Below are 23,960 nucleotides of genomic sequence, written 5' to 3'. Positions count from 1 at the left end.
ACTCTCTGCTCAGCAAGGAGCCTGCCTCCTCCTCCCTTTCTGCCTGCCTCTCTGCTTACTTCTGATCTGTCAAATAAATAAAATCTTAAAAAAAAAAAAAAGGAGCAGGCTGATAATCTGGTTTCATACTGGAACTCAACTCATGTAATTTTTTTTCCTTTATTTTTTTTTTTACTGTGCACTTTCCAGTTTTCAATATTGAAAGTTTTGAAAGGAAGAAAAGATTTTTCTTTCAAATGAAACCCTCTGAATTAGCAAAAGAAAATATGGATAATTTAATTTCATAAATACACTAATGTCTACATTTTAGCTTGTCATCGCTTTCCACCACCACCCCCCCTTCAAATGTTTTACTGCAAACATTTTCTGGCTAGAGGATCAGCATGTTTTTTAATCGAGCTTGGTTCTGGTTTTGGTGAGACCATGACTTAATGTGATTCTTGTAACTGGCTTTTCTAAAGATTTTATTCTAATAACTTTCATATGGATTCTACAGTAAACTCCATTGCATGAGGTAGCCTAAGAGAGATTTTAGTCTTAAACCAGAGTCGATTATAGAAGTAATAGAGCAGAGGTAAGAACTGAAAAAATGAAACACACATAGTTCCTGCCTCTATTCATATCTAGTCTCCATGTTAGGTACAGGGTCTGTTCCTTCAACTATCCTTCACTTGGTTCTCCAACCCCATTCCTAGAAGTAGGGGATGGGGGAGAGAGGGATTGATGGACAGATAAAATTAAACTCAAGAGATGGGGTGGCTGGGTGATGGACACTGGGGAAGGTATGTGCTATGGTGAGTGCTGTGAATTGCTTAAGATTGATGATCCACAGACCTGTACCTCTGAAACAAATAATACATTATTTGTTAACAAAAAAATTAAACTCAAGATTCTTAAGGAACTAGTGTTAGCCACTGTGTTTCAAATCCTTTCTGAACTAAGGCAGGTAATTCAGGAACACTGTAGACTGACTTCCAGTTTTTCACTAGAGTGAGGAATGAAAATAGGGAAAAATAATATATGACTACGCTAATAAAATCATAGCAGTTAAAACACATTTTTAGAAAACTTTTTCAAAAACGTTAAGTGCATTTTTAGAAATAAAAGTCTTGAAGTTTCTTCATGGCATTTATTGGTAATGGAACACAAGAAATTAAAGTCCAATGAAAGGAATAGTTGATGCTAGGTGGTTTCAATTTCAGTATGATAAAACAGTAGCTTTTTATGAAGAAGATCCAAAGAATGGTTCATCCAAAGATATTTAGAAATTATGAACTGACTTGTTGAAATCTTTTCTTTGATGTCCAGAGATGCTTGTCATTTTTTTCCTGGTGATACATAATTAATCCATGGCCGATGTTAACATAATCTCTTTGGGTAGAAAGGCTCAACTCTTAAGATAATAAAATTGTACTGAAACATTATTCTACTTCTCGCGATAAATGTCTCATTTTCCTTTCTCTTATAGATCTGGATACTAACTTTCCAACAATTCGGATGTTAGCTCTTTTGAGTATTGGATGTCCATTCACTGTAAGAGAAATATATAATTACATTAGTAAATTTTTAATTAATATAACAACGTCATGCTTTTGAAACCATAAAAATCACAGGAAATAAATTATAGTTGTGCTAGAACATTCAAAGGATTTAACTTGGACACATTTCTTTCAGGTGTATCACACTACATTATATATCATGCCAAGAGACTCAGCAAGAGTTACTGTGAGACCAAACAGCTGAGAGAAAGGATGGCAGAACCTGGATTCCATCAATATACAGCACGCTTGAAATAAATTAGATGCAACGTATGTTTGACCATAAGAGCAACAGTATTGATTTCTTTTTTTGCAATACAATAGACTCAGCTCTGATACTGATATTCAAATCAATATAAACCACCACTATTCATATAGATTGCTTATACTAGATTCATCTTTAGGTATAAAATGACTTTCCAAATGAGAAATAAAAGCCATAGATTTACTGTGTCCACCATTATGCACAGCACTAATTTACAGATAGGGTAGTGTACTTTTACCTTTTAAGACCTATTGTTGTTATGAAACAAAAACATATTAAAAAATAGTTTAAGTTATGAAAAGAACCATGCACATTACTTAAAGGAATTTAATGACTTGATGTGTTGTAAAAGAAGAATCAGGGCATTGTTGCTGTTTTTATGTTTGCCTATATCGCCATTAGACATATAGCAAGGCTTATAATAACAAAACTAAATTATACTACATTCATAGTATTTATAAAGTAATTAGTAATTATCATTGCAACTGTGATCATTGACAACTACCAACTGGTGTTCTAATCTAGTACTCATACAAGATAAGCATGTTAGTTCTAAAGATCAGATCTTAGTAAAAAATGATTTCTTATTGTGATCTTTTTAAAAACTATATACAATACCAACCATACATTTCATCAGACAGAAGATATTTAAAACATAGGATTTCTCAAAGTAGGTAAAATAGAAAAAAGTGAATATAATGGCCCAAGCTCTTGTTCTTATACATTTGTCAGTCAATTCAGATTTAATATTCAACCTTAGTTTCCTTATTTTTGAAATGGGGATAATATCTATCTTTTCTGGTTGTTGAAAGGATGCAAAAAAGATATGTGTGTAATCATAATGTATTAATAATGACTCAACAATTATAACAATATACCATACTAACGCAGGGTGTTAATAATAGGGAATGGGGGAAGGGGGTTGTAAGTGAGAGGGGATATGAGAACATGCTCTACTTTCCACCATTATTTCTGAAAACTTAACTCCTCAAAAAAATAAAGTCTGTTAGTTTAAAAAAAGATATGTCTGACACTTCATAAGTATTTAATTTATAGTTGCTGTATTATTATTATTATTTATATAATGATATTATACAGGCTTTATAAAGGTATTTCACTAATAATTGTGGAGATAATAGAAATATATATATATCTCCCTGATTTTTGGCACAGAACTTCTTAATTTTCTAAGTGATAAGAGCACCAGGAGCATCTCTTGGTCTAATATTTGGTCTTTGACCCCCTCTCTGACACAAAACCCCTGAAACCCTTCTAAGTTCTCAAGTGATAAGAGCACTAGAAGTATCTTTTGTTCTCATGAGGTGACTCTAGATGAACTCCTGGAAGAGAGGAAGTCATCGGAAAGAATAAGCCATGATTAGACACTTGGAACTTTCAGTACCCCCCTCTGAGAGAAGGAAGGAAGAGGAGCTGAAAATGTAGTTAATGATGGATCATGCTTACTTCAGGAAGCCTCCATAAAAATCCCAATAGTAGGGCATTCTGAAAGATTCTAGGCTAATGAGCACATCTATACCACAGAGTGACTATACTCCAACTCCACAGGGACAGAAGCTCCTACACTCAGAATCCTCCCAGACCTTGTCCCATGTATCTCTTCATCTGGCTGTTCAGCTGTGCTCCTTATCAATCCTTTAATAAACTAGTAAACATAAGTGTCCCACTGAGTCCTGTGAGCTGTTCTAGTACATTAATCAAACCTAAGGAAAGAGTTGTGGGAAACTCCAACTTCTAGCCAAATTGAACATAAATTGTGGGTCTGGGAGCCTACTACTTGCAATGTGCATCTGAAGTATGGGGCAGGCTCTTGGGATTGACCCCTTAACTGTGGGATATGATGCTCTGTCCAGATAGATGTTGTGAGAATTGAATTAACTAATAGGACATCCAGCAGGTATCCAAGAATTACTTGTTGATGTGGGGGAAAGAAAACCTCACACACTGATGACTAGATTCTTGGTGATCAGAAGTGGGATTGGGAGCAGAATCCTAAATTATATAATCCATTATTTCACAAATATTTCAGTTAAATAAAGAATCATTTAATTTTAGAAAGAATAAAAATATATGTGATATATTTTTAATCTTTCAAAGTAAGTATTCTTAACCTTCATTTTTGTCATATGGCAGAGAACAATCTTTTTGATTAAAAAAGTCAAATCTTGAATGAATTATTATATATATTTTAGCTGCATTGCTAAGCTGGCAGAGAAGGAAGAAAATGCAGAGGCCAAAACAAAGTAAAATCAGTAAACTTAGTGAATATTTAAGAGCCAAAAACCAGTTTTGTTCTGTTTTGGTTTGGTTCTTTTGGTCTGAGGTTTTCTCCAGAACCCCAGATACCTAAACTTCATTCAGCCTTGTAAGGGAAATGGGGACATGAGATAGAGCACAGGGTCCACCTAAAATGAAGAGTTCAGCAGGATACCACAATGGAGGGTTTGGGCCACAGAAGGATATGGTATCAGAGTAGGCAGGATGAGGTTACGAGAGAGAGAGAGAGAGAGAGAGAGAGAGAGAGGAGGGAAGGGAAGAGAATGGAAGGGAAAGGAAGGAGGGGAGGGGAGGGGAGGGGAGGGGAGGGGAGGGGTGGAGTGGGGAGGGCAGAACAGGGTATGGAAAGAAAAGGAAGTGAAGGAGAGAGGAGGAAAGGGGAAGACAAAGCAGAGCAGGGTAGTGAAAGAAAGTGGAGGGCTAGGCAGAAGGAGAATGGGGAAGGGAAAGAAAGGAGAGGAAGAGAAGGGAAGGGAAGGGAAAGTGAGGGGAGGGGAGGATAATGTTGGGGAGCTGAAGGGAAGGAAAAAGAAAAGAACACTTCAAAGAAAAACAGCAAGGAAACTTTCTTATCTCTATGAGACTGGGTAAATAGAGCAGAACCCCAAACCTGGCTCTGGTTTGATGTTCCAGTTCATATCACCCATGTGTCCAAAAATATTTCAATAAATTTAGAGTTTGTTGGGCTCCAAGAACAAATAAAAACCTCTATGGAAGAAAGAAACTTCGTCCAAGGCTTTTAAAATATGTCACAAAAACATATTTATTAAATACCTATATGTTACAATGTTGTTTTAAAAGGAAAAGCAGATTACAAAGCAGCATCTACAATATGATCCCAGGTTTTTTAAAAAAATTATATGCAAAGGAAAACACCCATAATATTAAATAGCAGAATATTAATAGCAAGTGGAATTATAACTTAGCTTTAGTTTTTACCCATATTCTCAATAGTAGATACTACCTATGTAAATATAACAATTTTAGAGATTTTTCAAGTTTCTAGATTGGAATATATGGTAGAAAGTCATTTTTACTATGGCTAATGAATAAATAATCAGAAGTTAGATATATTTGTTTATACTTCAATAATTTAAAGAAATGATTATAAATTGAAAAAGTATTCAAATTAAAAAGCTAATATGCTAAAAATATGCATTTCATAGGCTGCATTTTTCAGAAAAGAATATTAAAAATTTTCTCAAATATTCAAAATATGTTTTGTCCTCTTTTTTTGTTGTTGTTGTTTAACCACCTCCAGACTCTCACGCTCACAAGTCTATTCCATTATTTCTCATACAGCCTCTCTGACCTCTTCAAGGTTATGTATTATTCTACACTATTGGCTACTTTTTGTGAATGCTTCAAAATGAATCTTTGTAAACCAACTTGGAAAGAAATGAATGCGGATTGTGTAAAAAGTAAACTATACATTTAGGTCACTGAGTAGCCATGGAGCCCAATTTGCACAGGGTCACGCAAAGTCCTAGGAGGTGATGTAGAGGGCACCAGCTAAGACTTTTCTGAGTCTCCATTTCCTAAGCCACAAACAAACCAAAACCAATAAACAAACAAAACCACCCTGCAATCATTATGTTACTCAAAGAGATTTAGTTAGGAAAAACAAACAAACAAATAAAAAAAGGAACTACATAAGTTGGTATCATGGTCCTGTCCGCCAAAAGATTATTGTAGTCAATATATAGCAAAAATATCATCCTAGACGACAAATGATTAAGGACATATTTAAGTAGTTACACTTTATGCTAGTATACAGCAGGGGTCCAAGTGTGAAACTATATTTTGTGAACCTTAGGATTTCAAACAGGAGTATGTCCAGAAGAATGGCAAAACAAATCCTCTATGGTCAGCTTTGCAAAGAAAGACCAAGAAATCCTCTTGGGGAAAACTCTTAATAAGAGAGTTAGCTGGGTGTTTTCATCTTGATGGAATAAGACAGTGGCAACTGCCTGGGATGGGTGTATTTACATAATCTGAATTGCCTCTTGCTAAGATGATTTTGCTTTGACTCTCCGCTCTCCTGGTCCCTCTCCTGCTCCCACCCCCACTGCATGGGGAGATTCTCAATAACTTTTGTGAGAAAGGCTCTAGTGAGAAAATGGCAGAGCTGAAAAATTGGTTTTCTTACACCATGTCCTGGGGTGCTGTGAGCATAATGCACTCACTAGTACTGAGAGGGAAAGAACAGTGGTACAAAGTTCAGGAGAGAAGCTTTCTCCTTCAGCCTGTTGGAATCACTGCAGCATGGTCTATGTAGGTGCTGATAGCAAGGGCAGCAGCAGGACACCTTCAGCAGGCTCTGGCACTGCAGACTGACCACAGAAGAGGGAATGCTGTGTTGCATTCCACCTAGGATGGCATATTTATGAGCAAATGTGAGATATCCTCAAAATAACCACAGTTATGGGGAACGTCTTCAAAGAAACTAGAGGTTGCATAAGAATAGGTAGATAATTCTGTGTGCTAATACTTTTGTATATAGTATTTTGTAGATGGTACCTACATATACATATGTGTGCCTATACATAGCTGGTTTTACTTTGAAATAGTAAAGGTTTGCTTCCGACTCTTCACCACTCCTAGCTCCTGGCTCTGCCACTACAGGCAATAGTGATGGCTTCCTTGAGGGTGACTGAAAATAAATCACCTCGTTTCTGACACGTGTCAATTTTGAAACAAGGAAAAAATTATAAATAGCTACTAAACATTCCATTCTTGAGTTTTTGAACAGTCTGCTTCCTCTTTGTAATCTCTAAGGATTGAAAACATATAGCTATTTACTAAGCATGTCTATTTAAAACAAGGTGAGCAATTTTGCAACATTCTACACATGCACTGCCCAATAGCAGAAACATCCTAGAACAAAGAGGACAATGACATTTCAAGGAGGAGGTTTTAAAGCAAAAAGCAAAAGCAATACTTTCAAAAGCAAGGCTTCCACTTAGAAGCCTTTGCTCAAAATATATAGCTTTGGGGAGATCCAAGACACCAGAATGTGAAGAACTTAGCACGTGGAGCCTTTTCCAACTTACAGAGAACAGGAATCGCACTAACAAATAGGTGGAAACAACAAAAATTGATGCTCTTGTGTGAAAGGCTCAGACACCCTAACCCCTTGCACCTTGCCCTGGGGAAAAGCAAAAAGGGAAATCTCAAAGACCAAAAGCACATACAGTTTGTGGAAAGATTTAGAGTAAAGGAGTTTTGTTGAAGGGGCTGCAATCCTTTAAAAAAAAATCAAGTGGCCAATATGGCGCTGTCAACAGGAGCTCTGGGGAGGGTTTAGACAATGGTAGAGCAGCCTTACAGAACTGCAGCCCAATGTGGTATGAGAAGAGCTACTGAGATTGCTGAGATTCCCACATGGGCATGGGACTTTTGAGAAGACTGGCTGGCTGAAGGAGGTAGAGGTCAGGACAGGGACAGGGAACCAAGTATAAGTACTTCTCTCCTGGAGTTATGGCAGAGACTGAGGCCAGGTACCACTGAATGATTCCCAAGGTCCAGATGGCATGAGTTAGACTTCAGAAGGCCAGCAAAGAGAAGAGGTCACACCGAGGATGTCTCTCACAAGATGAAAGGAAATAGAGAGCAGCCCTGCTATAAGTGGGGGTATGGCACAGAATAAGTAAGAATCAAGGACACAATTCGATGGTATATATAAGCAATAAGAGCAACATAAAAACATGAAAGTTAGAGATGTAGCTTATAGAATACTAAGATGAAATCAGTCTGATTACTAACAGGGAAATCTTTTCTATGTGGAAGACTTGAGTATGAAATTCTACTTAACTGTGCAATCAGAAAATATGAGTTTCATCAAAATGGGTATCAACTCACTGAAGGGGGAGAGGGAAAAGGAGCTGACCTAAGTAACTTGAGAAAACAATGTTTTGACTGGAAACTGAAGGATAATGACAAAATGCAAATGGATAGATGTAGATGGATACATACAGTAATATTATAACTATGTTTACAAACTTGTCTTAGTATTCATATCCTGTTTCCTAGAACTGTCTACTGAGCGATCCTGGAAACCGTAGCAACAATGAACATATCCAGTGCCCAGATTTTGGTTTCTAAGATTATTCTCCAATAAAAGGAACCAAGAGTTGAGGTGCCTAGGTGACTCAGTCGGTTAAGCATCCGACTCTTGATTTCAGCTCAGGTGATGATCTCACTATGGTGAGATGGAGCCCTGTGTCGGGCTCCGAGCTCGGTGTGGAAACTGCTTAAGATTCTCTTCCTCTCCCTCTGTCCCTCCCTGTTCTCTCTCGACCACCCACCCCCCACACACCAAAATAAAGGAACCAAGAGTTCTTGGAGAATGGCTATTTCCAGGGCCAGGGCCAGGGCAGGAACAATACAAAATGAGTCTGTAGAATCTTTTAATGCCAGAAAGTAAGGAAGTGCTGAGAAAACAAAAATACCGGGGGTATTTCAAAGGGACGCAGGAACCAACATGAAAAACCACTTAATGTCTAAAACTGGAACAATTTGAACAACAACAACAACAATAACAACAAATGTTTATTAGACTATAACTCAAAGTATAAAAGAAATATACATGAGTACATGTAAATAAATGATTGAATAAATAGATGGGGGAGAAAAAGTCTTTGTTACATAACAATTCTTCATAAGTTATGTAGATATCCCCACTTTCCAGAGGAAATGTTTCATTCCCCACCCACCCCTCCTTGACTGTGAGCTGGGATTTCAGAAAATAGATTGCAGAAAGTGAGTGGAGTGGAGTGTATGTAACTAATAGTGACTGAAGAAACCTGGCAAACACTACCTTGGCCAGTTGATCAAGGTTTACATCACCAGGTTAAAAAGTCATATTGGTCCCATGATGTTCCTACTAATATGATGTGATGAGAAGGGCAGTTCACCTCTGTGATATTCTTTCAAAAACATATAGCCTCAGCATTTGAAAAACAATAATAATGACAATGAGAATAACAGCTTCCATTTAATGTACAATTATTCTTTTCCAGACACTGTTTTGAGTGCTTTACTTATATTACCTCTGTTTATCTTTCTACCAATACCAGATGTTATCACTATTATTATAAGATATTACGACTCATAATACTAACATGTCTTATTGGGCTATAGGTAATTTTTGATCTACATATGAATTGCAGAACCTTTTATAATTCACTGGAAACCGTAGCATTATTTAAATCACTCATTTTTAAAGCAGGTCTATGTTACATTTTATTATTGTTTGTCTTTTTTTTAAAGATTTTATTTATTTATTTGACAGAGAGAGATAGAAAGAGAGAGATCACAAGTAGGTAGAGAGGCAGGCAGAGAGGGGGAAGCAGGCTCCCCACTGAGCAGAGAGCCCGATGCGGGGCTTGATCCCAGGACCCTGAGATCATGACCTGAGCTGAAGGCAGAGGCCTAACCCACTGACCCACCCAGGCACCCTATTGTTTGTCTTTTATAAAAAGATTTATTTACTTATTTATTTAGTAGGCAGAGGCGAACAGAATCCTAACCAGACTTTGCACTGACCGCAAGAGCTGGATACAGGGCTTGATCTCATGATTATGAGATTGTGACCTGGGCAAAAACCCGGAGTTGGATGCTTAACCAACTGCACCACCCAGGCACCCCTGTTGCCTGCCTTTTTATGTGTTTGTCCTGTATCTTCAAAATATCAGTAATTCAGTTCTTTGTGTCACTGTATTAATCTTCTAAGAGAGGTCTTGTAAATTAACTAGCATTCAGTAATTTTGATAATGCTTATTTTTGTTTTACAAAAATGACATCATATTATGCATATTTTGCTTTCTTCACTCAAGAAAAATTCATGGAAATCTCTCCAACCTAACTAGTATAGCTCTAATTTATTATTTTAAGTTGTGCATAGTATTCTGTAGTAAAAACGTACCAAAACATTACTTTATGGATTAGTGTTTACTTTGATCCTCAGTTTTCCCTAATAAAAAATGCTTAAAATAAGCATGTTTATTTACTTAGCAGTGCTTTCATTTCCATGTGATAGATTCACCAAGATATAATGCACTCAAAAGTATAAATATTTTTAATTTTTTTAAAAGATTTTATTTACTTGAAGGAGAGAGAGCATGAAAGGGGAGAGGGTCAGAGGGAGAAGCAGACTCCCTGCTGAGCAGGGAACCTGATGTGGGACTCAATCCCAGGACTCCAGGATCATGACCTGAGCTGAAGGCAGTTGCTTAACCAACTGAGCCACTCAGGCACCCTAAATATTTTTAATTTTAATTGCTATTGCCCACATGCTTTCTAAAATGTTACGAAATTCATTTCTACCAGCAACGTGTGACATTACTTCTTTGCTCACAACCTAGCCAGCATCAGCAGTTATTCTTTTATTGCACTTTAACTGTGGCCAGTCTAAAAGCTGCTAATCCACTGAGTCTCTTCATTTTGTAGTGACTTTGAGCAACTTTGCATATATTCGATGGCTGTTGGATTTTTCATGAATGGTTTCTCTACATCATTTGTCTATTTTGCTCTTAGATTATCTTCTTTTTATGATTTACTTACTAATTTGAGAGAAAGAGTGTATGCACAGGCATCTCCATACATGTTGGGGGAGGGGCAGATGGAGAGACTCTTGAAGCAGACTCCACACTGAGCACAGAGCCCGACCTGGGGGCTCAATCCCATGATCCATGCGATCACCACCCCGGTCAAAACCAAGAGTCAGCTGCTCAATCTACAGAACCACCCAAGCACCCAAGATTATCCTATTATGCTCGATTTTAAATAGCTCATCATAATAAACCTCTTCTAAAATGCAATCCCACTCCAAATCAGTAGTTTAAATAGATTTGTTTATGGTATTTTTTCATAGAAATTTTTGAAATTAAAAAAAAAGAAACAAACTTATTTTTCTTCTGCTTTATATTTTTTATTGAATATCTTTCCTGCTCCTAGCTTGAATATGTAGTTCCCAGATTTCCTTGAAGTTTGGTTAATTGACTAATTGGTTGATTTAGACTGGTTGTTAAATTTTCTCAATTGTTTCTTTTAGTATCTATTGATAATATCATACAATTTTTTCCCTAAAAGTATTTATGTAATCAACTATGGGAATAGAATTCTGAATTCTTAATATGGTGTCATCCTTATAGTTGGAACAGAATGTGTTTGGACTTAGTGTATTATCCTTTAAGAGATGACTGGGACAACTTCCTTTTCTCCAAGTGCTGATAACTACTAAGACAAAGTATGCCAAGCACTCCCACCTTCAGAAACATTCTTTGGATCTTTCAGGCCCAATTATAAGAAATCCACTCTCAGTAAGAGCCCTTCAGCCAGGTTCATACAATAGTGGCCAGGACTGTTTCCATTACCTGGATCTCATCCTCTGCCCAGTGGCGACATGATATAGCTTTGAAGCAAAGACATGAGAGATGAAAATATAAAAGCAATTTTAGAGTTTTCAATTGGAAATTCTTGGTCATATTTTCTTGAGGTGATAGAAAAAGACAAAGTAATAAAAGCCAAAGACTATACAATCTTGTAAAAGACACAAATAACAAATTTCTCTGAACCAGGGTAGAACATTTTTTCCACAGGAGTCATGGTAGGAAATCAAGGCAAGAGCTTAATATTCTAAATAACATGAGATTAGCATAAGGAAGAGTCCTATCTAGAAAACATGTTTTAAAACCTAGAAAAAAATGTTTGCAAATGCATTTTACCCTAGATATTTTCCATAACTTAACCATCATTTGTTTTCCATCTCCTTATCAAAAGGAGTGTCCCCATCCTGAGTGGCCACCACCAGCCACCAGTCTTTAGGAGGCTGCAAGGCTCCTCAGAGTCCCTCCCCTCCTGTCCTGGCTGCAGCAAGTAGAAGCAGGTGAGTTCTTTTACATCAAAACAGCAAAACACCAAAAAAGAAGTTAGAAGAACCCCACTTTTTACTAACTAAGCCACACACAAGCCTTTCTGACATCCTGTAACCATGCCCTTGCACCAAGTAGAAAATAAACTCCAACCAGCCAGCAAAACAAAACAAAACAAAACAAAAACAAAAACAAAAAACAAAAGTGGTATGGTATTACTATAATAATAGATGAGAAAATATTCAAAGTGTTTCATTATTCATTTTAGTCTACATTGGGACAACAGCAGAGCGAAGATTCAAATCGCCAAATTGCCTCTGAGAAGAAACTATTACAATAAAATTAAAGTTTCCCAATATCTGTGCACAATGGAAAAGAGCAAAGAAGTTTCAAGCCATGTGTCTTATAATCTATTGCACTCTAATTGAAATCCAATTGATTTTTTTTTAATTTTATTTTTTATAAACATATATTTTTTCCCCCAGGGGTACAGGTCTGTGAATTGCCAGGTTTACACACTTCACAGCACTCACCATAGCACATACCCTACCCAATGTCCATAACCCCACCCCCCCTCTCCCAACCCCCCTCCCCCCAGCAACCCTCAGTTTGTTTTGTGAGATTACGAGTCACTTATGGTTTATCTCCCTCCCAATCCCATCTTGCTTCATTTAGTCTTCTCCTACCCCCTTAACCCCCCATGTTGCATCTCCTCTCCCTCATATCAGGGAGATCATATGATAGTTGTCTTTCTCTGATTGACTTATGAAATCCAATTGATCTTAACAGGATTTAGATAAGGACATGTAATGGACAAACTTTTCAAAGCAGGATGGTCAATATCTCACCTAGAAGTGATAAAAATTCTTGTGACATTTTTAGTACAGAAGTAAGAGCATGAACTTTGGGATCAGAAAGACTAAAATTCAAATACTGGCACTTTTAACTTAGCACTTCGTGATCTTAAGAAATATGAGTTTGCATTTCTCTATCTGTAAAATGGAGATAACAGTACCTACTTCAAAGAAATAGTATAGGAATTTAATAAGAAAATACACACAAACACTTGATTTAGATTTGAATGTATCATAATTTCTTAAATTGTATCTGTTAGTATCCCCTTCTCTTTTTTGTCCTCCTTCACTGAGATAGAGATTAGTTTATCACCATCTGCCCTACTATCTATTTATATATTTATATATTTATTTATTTACTGGTTATTTTGTCATTGTTTTTAATAGTGTGCATGCTATGTGAATGCCACTTCCAGACAAGATAGCAACCCTTTTCCGATGGACCACCATATTGTTTCCTCTAAGATTTTCCTATAGACATATTCTGTATTTACCACTGATGTGCCTAAATTCTGATGTGAAAACCATGGAAAATATAATTCTTTCTCCCTTCCTAATTGGTTTTCAACACACAGTGCTACCTCTTCCACCCACATACATCATCCAATTAAATACTGAGGAATATAAATTCTTCATTTTGTTCAGTCTTCTTAGATAAATAAGATAAACCTATCTGGTGTTTCAAGAGGTCTAGCAAAACAATCAAATCTTCCTGCCCCTCTACCTCTCCCTTCTAATATGGGCATGACATTGGAAATCTTAAGACTTCATCTGATGGAGTGCTTCAAATTTCCTTCTCCCAGACCTTGAATATAGGCAATGACACGTTCTGAGTAAGCATATTTACTGACAATAAAATCCCTTTCCATACAGGATCTGTATCTGTGAAAAGGCTTCAATTGGGTATGTTCACAGAATAAATATGCTCACAGTTATATTTTACCACTAGATGTCACTCTGTCACATCGAAGCAAATGGGGGGCCACTTCCTACTACCAAAATGCACTGCAGTCTAGGCACTTGTCCCTCGCCTGAGAAATAGCTAATTGTAACATTGACTTTGCCGCACTAGAAGCAAATAATAAAATTAATCTCCAGTGTAAGACCAAGGTGGGCTCTAAGTATTCTCTGATGAGGACAGAACACCCTTATCTCCATCAACCACAACCTCATTGTATAAGTCTTCACTTCCAAAGGGCTAAGGCACACCTGTAGCATTTCTGTCTCCAAGAGAATTCAGCTTTCCAAGCTCCATCATGCCAGGGGTTGATGGAACCACTTCTTGTATTCCCTTGTATTGTATTGGTATCACTAGCAACAACTCATATGGGTTTCCAATTTTATAATGAAAACGAAGATTAGTCAATATATCCTTACCATATAAATCTGCTATGCAAACATGATCCAACTGTCCCTCATTCTCTAAGATTCATTCTACTATTGCTGACAAACCATGGAAACTTATTTTCAGCCTGAGAATCCAACAACTATTCCTCAGTAAGTCCACCCCAGAAAGAATTGTGTGGAACTGAACTGAAAAACCCCAATTCTAATCCTTCTAGATTCACACTTAGCATTTTTGCTTCCAAAGATGGCCATGCCCAGAGATTTAACATGTTCTACCCATGACCAGTCTTTTTCTTCATTTGTTACTTCTCATGAATTTCTTGTTTTTTTTTTTTTAATTATAGTTAGCCTGAACAAAGACCCCTGAACATAAAAATATTTTTTTGAAAAGAAGAATTTTTAAGTCTTTTAGAAACTAAGTCTCCATTGAGACTTGGTTAAAACTCATGTCCCATCGGAAATTTAATAAAGTACTTCTTTAGATTTCCTAAATTTAGGAATTTATATGGTGCTGAATAGATTTGCTTTCAGGAATATTCTTGTCTTGAGCAGGGCATTCTAAACAAAATTGTAATTGGCAAAAATTCAGTTTTCTTGATATCCCTCTCCTTTATGCTATCCTTTTATCAGAAAAATAAAAATGGTGAAAGGTATTCTTGGCTCAAGTACCAAGTAATTTTAATGCTGAGCAACAAGTTGGATTTAAAATTCTGGGTTATAGATCCCACAGTGTAACTCAAATATAAGTCAGGCATTGGCATGATTCTGTTCTGGCATGAGATATATGGCATAATCTAAGATAATGATGGAGAATTCCATTTTATTCAGTCTCATAATAAAATGCCCCAAATGTAGGTTCTTAAAATTATTTTAAAGTAATCTTTAGACATCTTTTTTGACAGTCAACACTTTTGCACATCCATCTGAAACTCCCTTTAAAAATATTTTCTCTCGGGGTGCCTGGGTGGCTAAGTCAGTTGAGTTTCCAACTCTTGATTTTGGCTCGGGTCATGATCCCATGTACTGGGATTGAGCCCCACATCAGGCTCTGCACTAAGTGCAGAGTCTGCTTGTTCTGCTCCTTTCCCCTCTGTTCCTACCCCACTCCCACTCACGCATGTATGTGCCCACTCTTTCTTTCTCTCTCTCAAATAAATAAATGAATTCTTAAAAACTTATTCTCTCTTTGTTTCTCTACTCATCAGTGCTCCTGAACACCAATCCTATGAATCTTTTTGGTCACTATCCTCAAAATGTAACTACATATGGCAACTGCTAAAAAATCTATCTTTTGTCTCTCTTTTATCCAAACTTCAATAAGTGTCCCCATGGTTATGATCTTTCCCTATTTCTCTTCTTCTATTCCCATGCTGTTAATGTGTCTATGCTCCTGAAATGCTGCCTATACCTTACAACTCTACCTTCTTCATGTATGCCTCTAGAAAGGCATTTTTCTTCTACTATGATTGTTTTTTTAGACAATAATCAGCTATTCCCACCCCCTTCAAGTCCAGAGAATAAATACTCTAACACTACAACTGCTAATATTTTAATGGTTGTATTGATAAGGAAACCCAGACTTAGAGGGACTAAGTAATTGCCCAATTAAGAGGTGGACTGTGAATGAATATTCAAGTCAACATTACTCTAGATTTTCATTTAGACAGGCAGCATTAAATGGTGGTTATGAAGACCAATTCTGGGCCAAAATGTCTGGGCTGGAATCATCAATCAGCACCTTACCATCAGTATGGCCTTGAAAGAATCTCTATATGTCTCATTTTTTACATTTCTTAAAGTAGGGATAATGACCAGGTTGCTATTTATAGTTGTGATGATTAAAGGAGTAAATACATGAGGAAAACACACATAGTAGATGAGTTAAATGAATAAAAAACATAGTAAATACTAAATTATTATTATTAACCACTATACTGTATTGTTTTTCAAATTCAAAATAAATAAATGTAAATTTATTAGTCAAAATGATATAAATGACTAGTCTATAACTCGGGTTATAAATAGGGAGAAAACTTGGCTTATTTATTAAAAGAATAATTCACTAACTTGACTCTCCATGTCAGATACTTTAGTAGTTAAACCCACGATCCAAGTTTGAAATATGTAACAGATGCTTAATGATAATGATGATGATGATAGCAATAACTGTTAACATTTATTGAGAATTTTGGGGCACTAGGTGCTTATTTGACACTATGGTAAGTACTTTGATCATCCTTTACTCACAAATGTGGAAGTTGAAGTTAATAGGTTGAGTAACTTGTTCAAGATCAAGAAGGTAATATCACAGTTTGGGTTTCAACCCATTAAAGTCATTATGGAGTTTACAGAGCCTAAAGCTCACAATCAAAATAAAATTGAAGACTACAAAAATTTTCAAATAAATATGTTTCAATTATTTGTAAGTCTAATTATATTTCTTTGGTTTATTTTTACATTGCATTACACTTGATTTTCCAATCTGAAGTTGTACTGTTGGCTACAGAGTCATATCTGTTACTGATAATGAGCTTTGAGTACAAAAAAGTTATTTAATATAAAATGTTCCCTGAATCTTAGAGTAAAAAGAACCCCAGATGATGTACCTACTAAACCTATGGGCATGGGGAATATGTATAAATTTCAATGAACTTTTACCAAGAACTCTTTAGGTGGCTCCCGTCTAGAACGAAAAAGCCATAACCCAGAAAGGTTAGTAAGTCACGCAGACAGTAAATGGCAGAATGGAGATTTGAATGCAGGTTGGTTTTTCTGATCACAAAGTAATTTCCCTGGAATTGAATAGTCTTCCAAAGGAGGTACTGTGGCTTAAATTAGCCATTTATCATTTCAATTTTTATAAACAAACCTAACTTTAATAAAATCATAATAATACCCTCGAATGCATCTTTTTTCTTGATTTATTCTATTGTCACAGTTCCCTGTTTTGAGAGACAAAATTAGTAAGTTTTATAACTACTAGAATTGAGAATTTTTTATAATTCAGCATCTACTGTATTGGTAGTAAAAAAATTACACATGTTATCCATTAGATCATATCTGGATAGCATATGAATATTGTGTACCAGTCTAGACAGTTTCATGCCTGAGACTATAATGCAATTCTGTGTCTATAAGATACAATAAGCAGAGGGGTGCCTGGGTGGCTCAGTGGGTTAAGCTGCTGCCTTTGGCTCGGGTTATGATCTCAGGGTCCTGGGATCAAGCCCCGTGTTGGGCTCTTCACTCAGCAGGGAGCATGCTTCTCTCTCTCTGCCTGCCTCTCTGCCTGCTTGTGATCTCTGTCAAATAAATAAATAAAATCTTAAAAAAAAAAAAGATACAATAAGCAGAATAGGTTTATTCTGTTTCTTCTTAGAAGGGTTACAAAAACAAAGACTTTGTGTTAAACCTTCAGAAAGAAAATGTTGACTAAACTGATAATGTGAAAACAAATTCAATAATTAAATATAAGATGTTTTCAAAGATACCCTGGATCTTATTTTGTGTCAGACACTGTTCTAAGCACTTTTTGTGTACTGTGTAATTTATTTCTTATCACAACTCTATGGGATAGGTATCATTATAATCTCAATCTTACACAGGAGGAAACTGAGGCACAGAAATTTTAAGTAAATTTCCCAGTCACGGGTTAGTAAATCTTATTTCTGTACTTCAAACCCAAGCAGTGGAGGTGAGGTGACTGACTCCAATACACAAGAACAACAGCATCAGTAGTAACAACAATGGCGCCCCCTCAAATAGGTGTGCCTGGGTGGCTCAGTTGGTTAAGTGACTGCTTTGGCTTGGGTCATGATCCCAGGGTCCTGGGATCAAGCCCCACATCGGGCTTCCTGCTCACTGAGGAGCCTGCTTCTCCCTCTCCCTCTGCTGCTCTGCCTGCTTGTGCTCTCTTGCTCTCTCTGTCAAATGAATAAAAAAATAAAAGATTTTAGATTTAGATCAACTTGAAATAAAAATATTATTTCTGACATGTCCTTGAAACAAGACTCTGGGTGTTATCTTCTACCAATCAGCTAAACTTTCACAGGATTTAGAAGGAAAAAGAGATATGGAAATTTTTCACCTTTCTTCTAGCAGATTTAAAAAAAAAAAAAAGTGGCTTCGTTCCACTGCAGTATTCCAAAGACTATTATTTAGATTCCTGAGAAACTAGAAGAATCTGGAACAGCAACAGCAATCCCCCTAATTGCACATCCTGATTTCTGGATCAGCTATTGGGTGTTTGTGAATTCATAACTCCAACAGCAACTGCCCAGGTGGTAGCTTCCACGGTGGGTTAGGTCTTTGTTGCTCTGAGAGGCAATCTTAGAAATCCAAACTAAAATCCATCCCTTTACCCTCCAAAGATTTTTGTTAAGTACTTAATTTATTGTATCAAAACCATTTCTTCTTAAAACATCTAGTGTGCTTTTCATTCCCTCTGCTGAGGCTTGACTGATAGAGTAGTCGTTGTATACAGTATTCATTGAACTCTATGATTGCTCTCTGGAGTTCTTAGAACTGTGGTGCTATGTCCCTTACACTGTGGTCTTTTCATGCATTCGTGTCCTTCCCCCTCACCCCATCCTCCTTTCCTTCATAACCCTGTCCATTCACTACTTCTAAACCATTTACAAAAACCCTTTGATAGTCAGACCTAATATATTCTTTGTTTCCAGTTCAGGAATATTAATATAATTTTGAAAGAAAAAGAAAATTCAGAAAACAGAACGTTCAAAACCAAATAGATTTTATTGGTTTTAAGCCACTTCAAACAATGATGTTTCTGGGGTGCCTGGGTGGCACAGTCAGTTTAATGTCTGACTCTTGGTTTTCCGCTCAAGTGGTGATATAGGGGTCATGAGATCCATGCACCCATGCAGCTCCATGCTAAGTGCAGAGTCTGCTTGGGACTCTCTCACCTTTCCTCCTCTGCTTCCCCACCTCCCTCCCCTCTCACCATCAAATAAATAAATAAATGTTTTTTAAAAACACCATGATGTTTCTGATGAAAGGAATTTTTGTTGTTGTTGTTTACAGGTTTATTTTCTCTCCTCTGGTGTATTTAAACTGGCAAATATGTCCTGGTACCTAGCTCCCATCTCCTGCCACTTTTCATCACTGGTACAACACCCTTTACTGCTGCAATTGTTACTGCTTCACCCTTGTCCTGAAAATTGTTTCAAAAAAGATTGTAGAGGAACCCCTGGGTGGTTCAGTTAGTTAAGCATCTGCCTTTGGCTCAGGTCATGATCCCAGAGCCCTGGGATCAAGCCTTCAGCTAGGCTTCCTGCTCAGTAGGGAGCCTGCTTCTCCTTCTCCCTTGCCTCTCCCTCCTGCTCCTGCATGCTCTCTCTCCCAAATAAAATCTTAAAAAAAAAAAAATGTAGGTACTGTACTTGATGCTCAGTGTTTGCCACAAATAAAAATGTCTTCAAAACCAGAGATCAAAATCATGTCAAGTCCCCTGCCTCTGCTACAGTTTTACACAAATCATTTGGCAAAACGAGTTTTGAAAGTCCAGTCAATTTTTTTCTAGGATACTCTTTATTAGCAATAAAGGTTAGCCAAGAGTTTAGCCTAAGAGTAGTCATTAAGAAAGTTTCAAATCCATTCAGTTAAAAAGCTCAATAAATTAATATCAAAAAAGAAATACTGGTACCAGAGCACCTTGCTGAATTTGTACTCAGCTGCACACTAAAATAAATACCATACATATTTATACATGATGGTTGTTGGGAAGAATATCAGGAGGGTAAACAACATTTGGGAAAACCAACAGCCATTTGTTTCTTTGTACCTGACCAAAAATATGTTCAGCTGGTATTTGTGCTACTACATAGATGGGCGCCTACAACCCATCTGATACTTCTGCTCTCATCCTCCTTCCCTGCAGAAGGGAAGGAGCAGACAGATCAGAAACTATGCCTAAGTCCCAAAATGCCACAGCCAAACCAGAAAAGTATCCTAACGGAAGAGAAACTCCGTGTCACTGGGAACAGGATTAGCTCCGACTTTTTGTTTCTGGATGGCAAGTGGGAAATGTTTTGTAGGAAAATAGAAAGACTAAGTAAAATACAATTCCCACTCTCAATTGTTTTAAACCCTAGTTTGAAAGTTAATCAGGTTAGTGCACTTCTGTGGGAAGAACTGGGACTTTTTGAACTCTGGTTTCTTTCTAGATCTTTTACAAAAATAGAAATAAAATTTCCATTACTATTTTCTTGCTATTCCATTGTGTTTTTCCTTCATATTGTAATTCATTGATTTTTTTTTTTCCTCCCAGTTTATGTTTCTTTAAATTCAGATAGGAGGCAGGGAAATTCCTTAGCAAATAGTATTTGATGCCACAAGACTATTTTAATTTAAATTTATTATAAATAATAAGTCAATGAAACAAATGTCTATTGCATTTTCAATGATAGGGACAGCAGGGGAATATTTCAGTATTTTGTTTCCAGTGATTTATTACTGAACATTCACAAACATACTACAAATGTGGAAGAATTATAGAATTAAAACCAGTTAGAGTCTTCAATTAATATTTTACTATATTTTCTTCATTATGTATCTCTAGTTATCTGCCCTGTTTGGGGATTATGTAATCAGAAAATAATAATCAGCTGAAAAACATTTAGAAAGGGCATAACTGACTAGAAATCTCCCCACCCTTAATAATGTTTTCAACATTTTGACTTTGCTTTTTCCTTTCTAAAATTACTATAAAAATGTGGATAATGTTTGAAGTGAACACTGGGATTATGACTCATATCTCAAATGTTTTCTGCAGGTTTTCTCATGTTTTTCAATAAAGTAGGATTTGTTGAGCAGTAGAGGACAAAGGGTTATCATTGAGTATCAGACTAATATATAAAGCTCCTTACATGCCATCACACTGCCCTCGATTTTTAAATAATGGGATTTTATAAAAAGACTGAATAAAGGACTCTAAAGCGATAAACTACAGAGAGATACAAGACGCTATTGCCAAAAACAGATAGCACTCAATTAGTTTTTTTAAAGGCATTCTTATCACATCTTCTCCTAATATTAGCTTTCTCAATAAACAATAGCCTGCTGCAATATTGCCAGGGTTGCCCAGCTGAGATGACAATGTGCAATGACAGATGATCAGGACCATCGAATTGTTGATGTTATTCACAAATGGCACTCACTGGCCCTTCGGTTTTTAACATTATTCTATGACTCTAACATGAAACCAGATTAATATTTATGTGGTAAGAGAGATGAGAAATGCATTTTCCTGCAATAAAAAAGGAACTAAAAATATTTTGTGGGTCCGTTTTCAGCTACTAACTTTTATCTAATTGAGTTTGAGATGTACATAAAAAGCAACAAACACAAATCTTTCTGCTTTTTAAATAGGCTTTAAATCTTGTATGATATTCAAGAATTTAGTTAAGGTTTTCAGATTGTATTTGCTATAAACAAAGGAAAAAACAGAGAAGGCGACTATCTCCATAATTTTAGTGTAGTAATGTCACCATTCACACTAGGTTATGCCAGTCTCTGTTATTTAAACATGTTAATTAATACATTAAACTACTAGTCAAATTAATGTTTAGAGTATTATACAATCTGTTCTTTTTATCCAGAATATAGAAAATTTCTAGTTTTCAAACTAAAAGAAAAAGTTGGTATTTTAAACTGTCTAACTAAAAACTACTTTCACGATATTTGGGTATATTGGCCAATTTGACAGTGTTGAATCATTTGACTTTCTGGAAGGAAATTTAAATCTTATTTAGATTCTAGAAGAAAAGTAGGACATGTCAAAATGTTTGTAACATTAAAATATCTGCGATTCAAGACAGAAAGCAATTATTAGCTCATGATAAACAAAAAATTTCTTAACATTATCTGTAATGCCCTGAAAATTGTGTCCCCTTCCTATCTTCCCAATATCTTCTGGAATGATATTCACAAGGTTTCCAGATGAGTCAACTGTCTAGTTTTCTCCAACCTTAATGAACTGCCTCTTTTCAGAAATTTTAGGATTCTCCATCCTTCTCTCTGACTTGGTATCATATTCTGTGCCTTGAACACTCATCTATCTTCACCCTTTGATGTCCTTCTCCAATTCCCTGTCTTTAAAGATCATAAATTTATTAATGGCGATCAAATTTATATCGCCAGCTTCAGTAGCTCCTTAAACTCCAGATTCGGTAGGAAAGTGGGCTCCAGAATTCACTACATACCAAGGGAAAAGAAATGAACAATTTCAGTGATGTGCTAGACTAATAAGAACAGATTATACACATCTCTTCCCAATTCTGAATTCAGTGATACCTGATTAGTAGCCTGCAATTGGCCACATTGGGACTATTTCACCATGAAAACCAGCAAATGGTACAAATCCTTACGCACTCCAGAACTAGCATAACAGCACACAAGTGCCTGTGATAGTCTGAAAAGGTCCAAGAAAATGAGGGCCAAGAAAATGCTGAGTAATTAAAATGCCTTTGTGTGTGTGTGTGCTGGGGGTGGGGGGGATATTGTTTTGGTTATTCCTTGAAGATCGTTTTCTAAATCTATTGCTTCATTTTATTTAAAATATCTCTATACACACAAAGTTCCAAATCCTGATCAGCAGCTAGATTTTGTGGTCTTGGGATATTTAACCTATTCGTTCAGAAGGAATAACAAGGCTGGAGCACTATATAGAGATGGAGGAAACAAATTTAATTTCTTTAAGGATGATTTTACTAATAATTACTATCTAGATTAGGATCCGATGGTACTGCTACCTTTAACTCCCTCCCAGTGCAGATACTTAGATCCAGGAGGAGACACTTAACACAAACTGGCCAATCATTTTTTTTTTTCCCTTCTGGAATTTGTGGGCCAGTTAATTCTTGACAGCCAAGTTGGAAAACCGTATGTATGTATTCCATCTGACATTATTGCTGTGAAGAACAAAGTACTATAGAACAGGGGAAATCACAAAGAAACAGGGAGAATAAGACAAATATGCAAAGAGAAACAGTGCCAAGAGATCTCGTGGTCCTGGAAAGAGACAGCAACTTGCCATTTCATAACCCATAATTCCACGTAGCATGGCTATTCTCCCTACAGTGGGGTTTCATGTGCTTCCATTCTGTTCTTTAAATAAACACTCTTTTAGCTTAGAAGTTCCTATTAAAACTGCTATTTAAGATTTAGTTGAGAAAAAAAAAAAACAGTTCCTTAACATCCAGATATGGTATTACATTGACCTCTTGCAATTACCACTTAAGCGTGTAATAATCATCTCAAAATTCACATGTAAAAGTGAACTCCTGAATTTCATTCAAAGCGGCTTCATTCACATTTCATCTTCTTCAGCTCAGTAAATGTCTCCATCTTTTTTTTAGTTGTTCAAGCTAAAACTATTATATTTTGACTTTTTTTCTCTCACATAACTATATCCAATCCCATAGAACGTCCTGCTGAATATATTCAAAATCTGAGTACTTCTCATCACCTCCATTGTCACCAAGGTCTTCCAAGCCATTATTCTCTCCTGCCTGGATTATTGCAATAGCTCTTAATAGTCCTTGCTTCTGCCTCTCTCAACCTCCACCCTCCCCCAAGTCTATTTTCTACACAGCCACCAGAGTAAATCATCCCACTCTTCAGATCAACACTACATTAAGCTTCCCATTTCCCTCAGGCTAAAAGCCAAAAAAATGTACAATGACCCCACCACCCTTTTAGCTCTGTAACCTCACCTTCAACAATTCACCTCTTTATTTATTTCCTTCCAACCATATGTTTTCCCCCT

General features: G+C 36.5%; 1 protein-coding gene across 1 annotated transcript in view; it reads right to left on the bottom strand.

Moving 5' to 3' along the window:
- Positions 1-1,140: 1,140 nt before the first annotated feature.
- The window catches only part of IQCM (IQ motif containing M), a 405,622-nt gene continuing 382,802 nt past the window's right edge, over positions 1,141-23,960 (bottom strand). The window contains exon 13 of the mRNA XM_032855550.1: positions 1,141-1,531. Within this exon, the coding sequence (XP_032711441.1) occupies positions 1,422-1,531 (110 nt within the window). The 3' untranslated portion in view covers positions 1,141-1,421. The remainder of the gene's footprint in view (positions 1,532-23,960) is intronic.

The sequence above is a fragment of the Lontra canadensis genome, unplaced genomic scaffold (genome assembly GCF_010015895.1).
Source record: "Lontra canadensis isolate GAN:19392208 unplaced genomic scaffold, GSC_riverotter_1.0 scaffold10, whole genome shotgun sequence".
NCBI classification, from domain to species: domain Eukaryota; kingdom Metazoa; phylum Chordata; class Mammalia; order Carnivora; family Mustelidae; genus Lontra; species Lontra canadensis.
The sequence above is the reverse complement of the archived record's forward strand: the minus strand, read 5'-3'. Positions and strand labels throughout refer to the sequence as shown.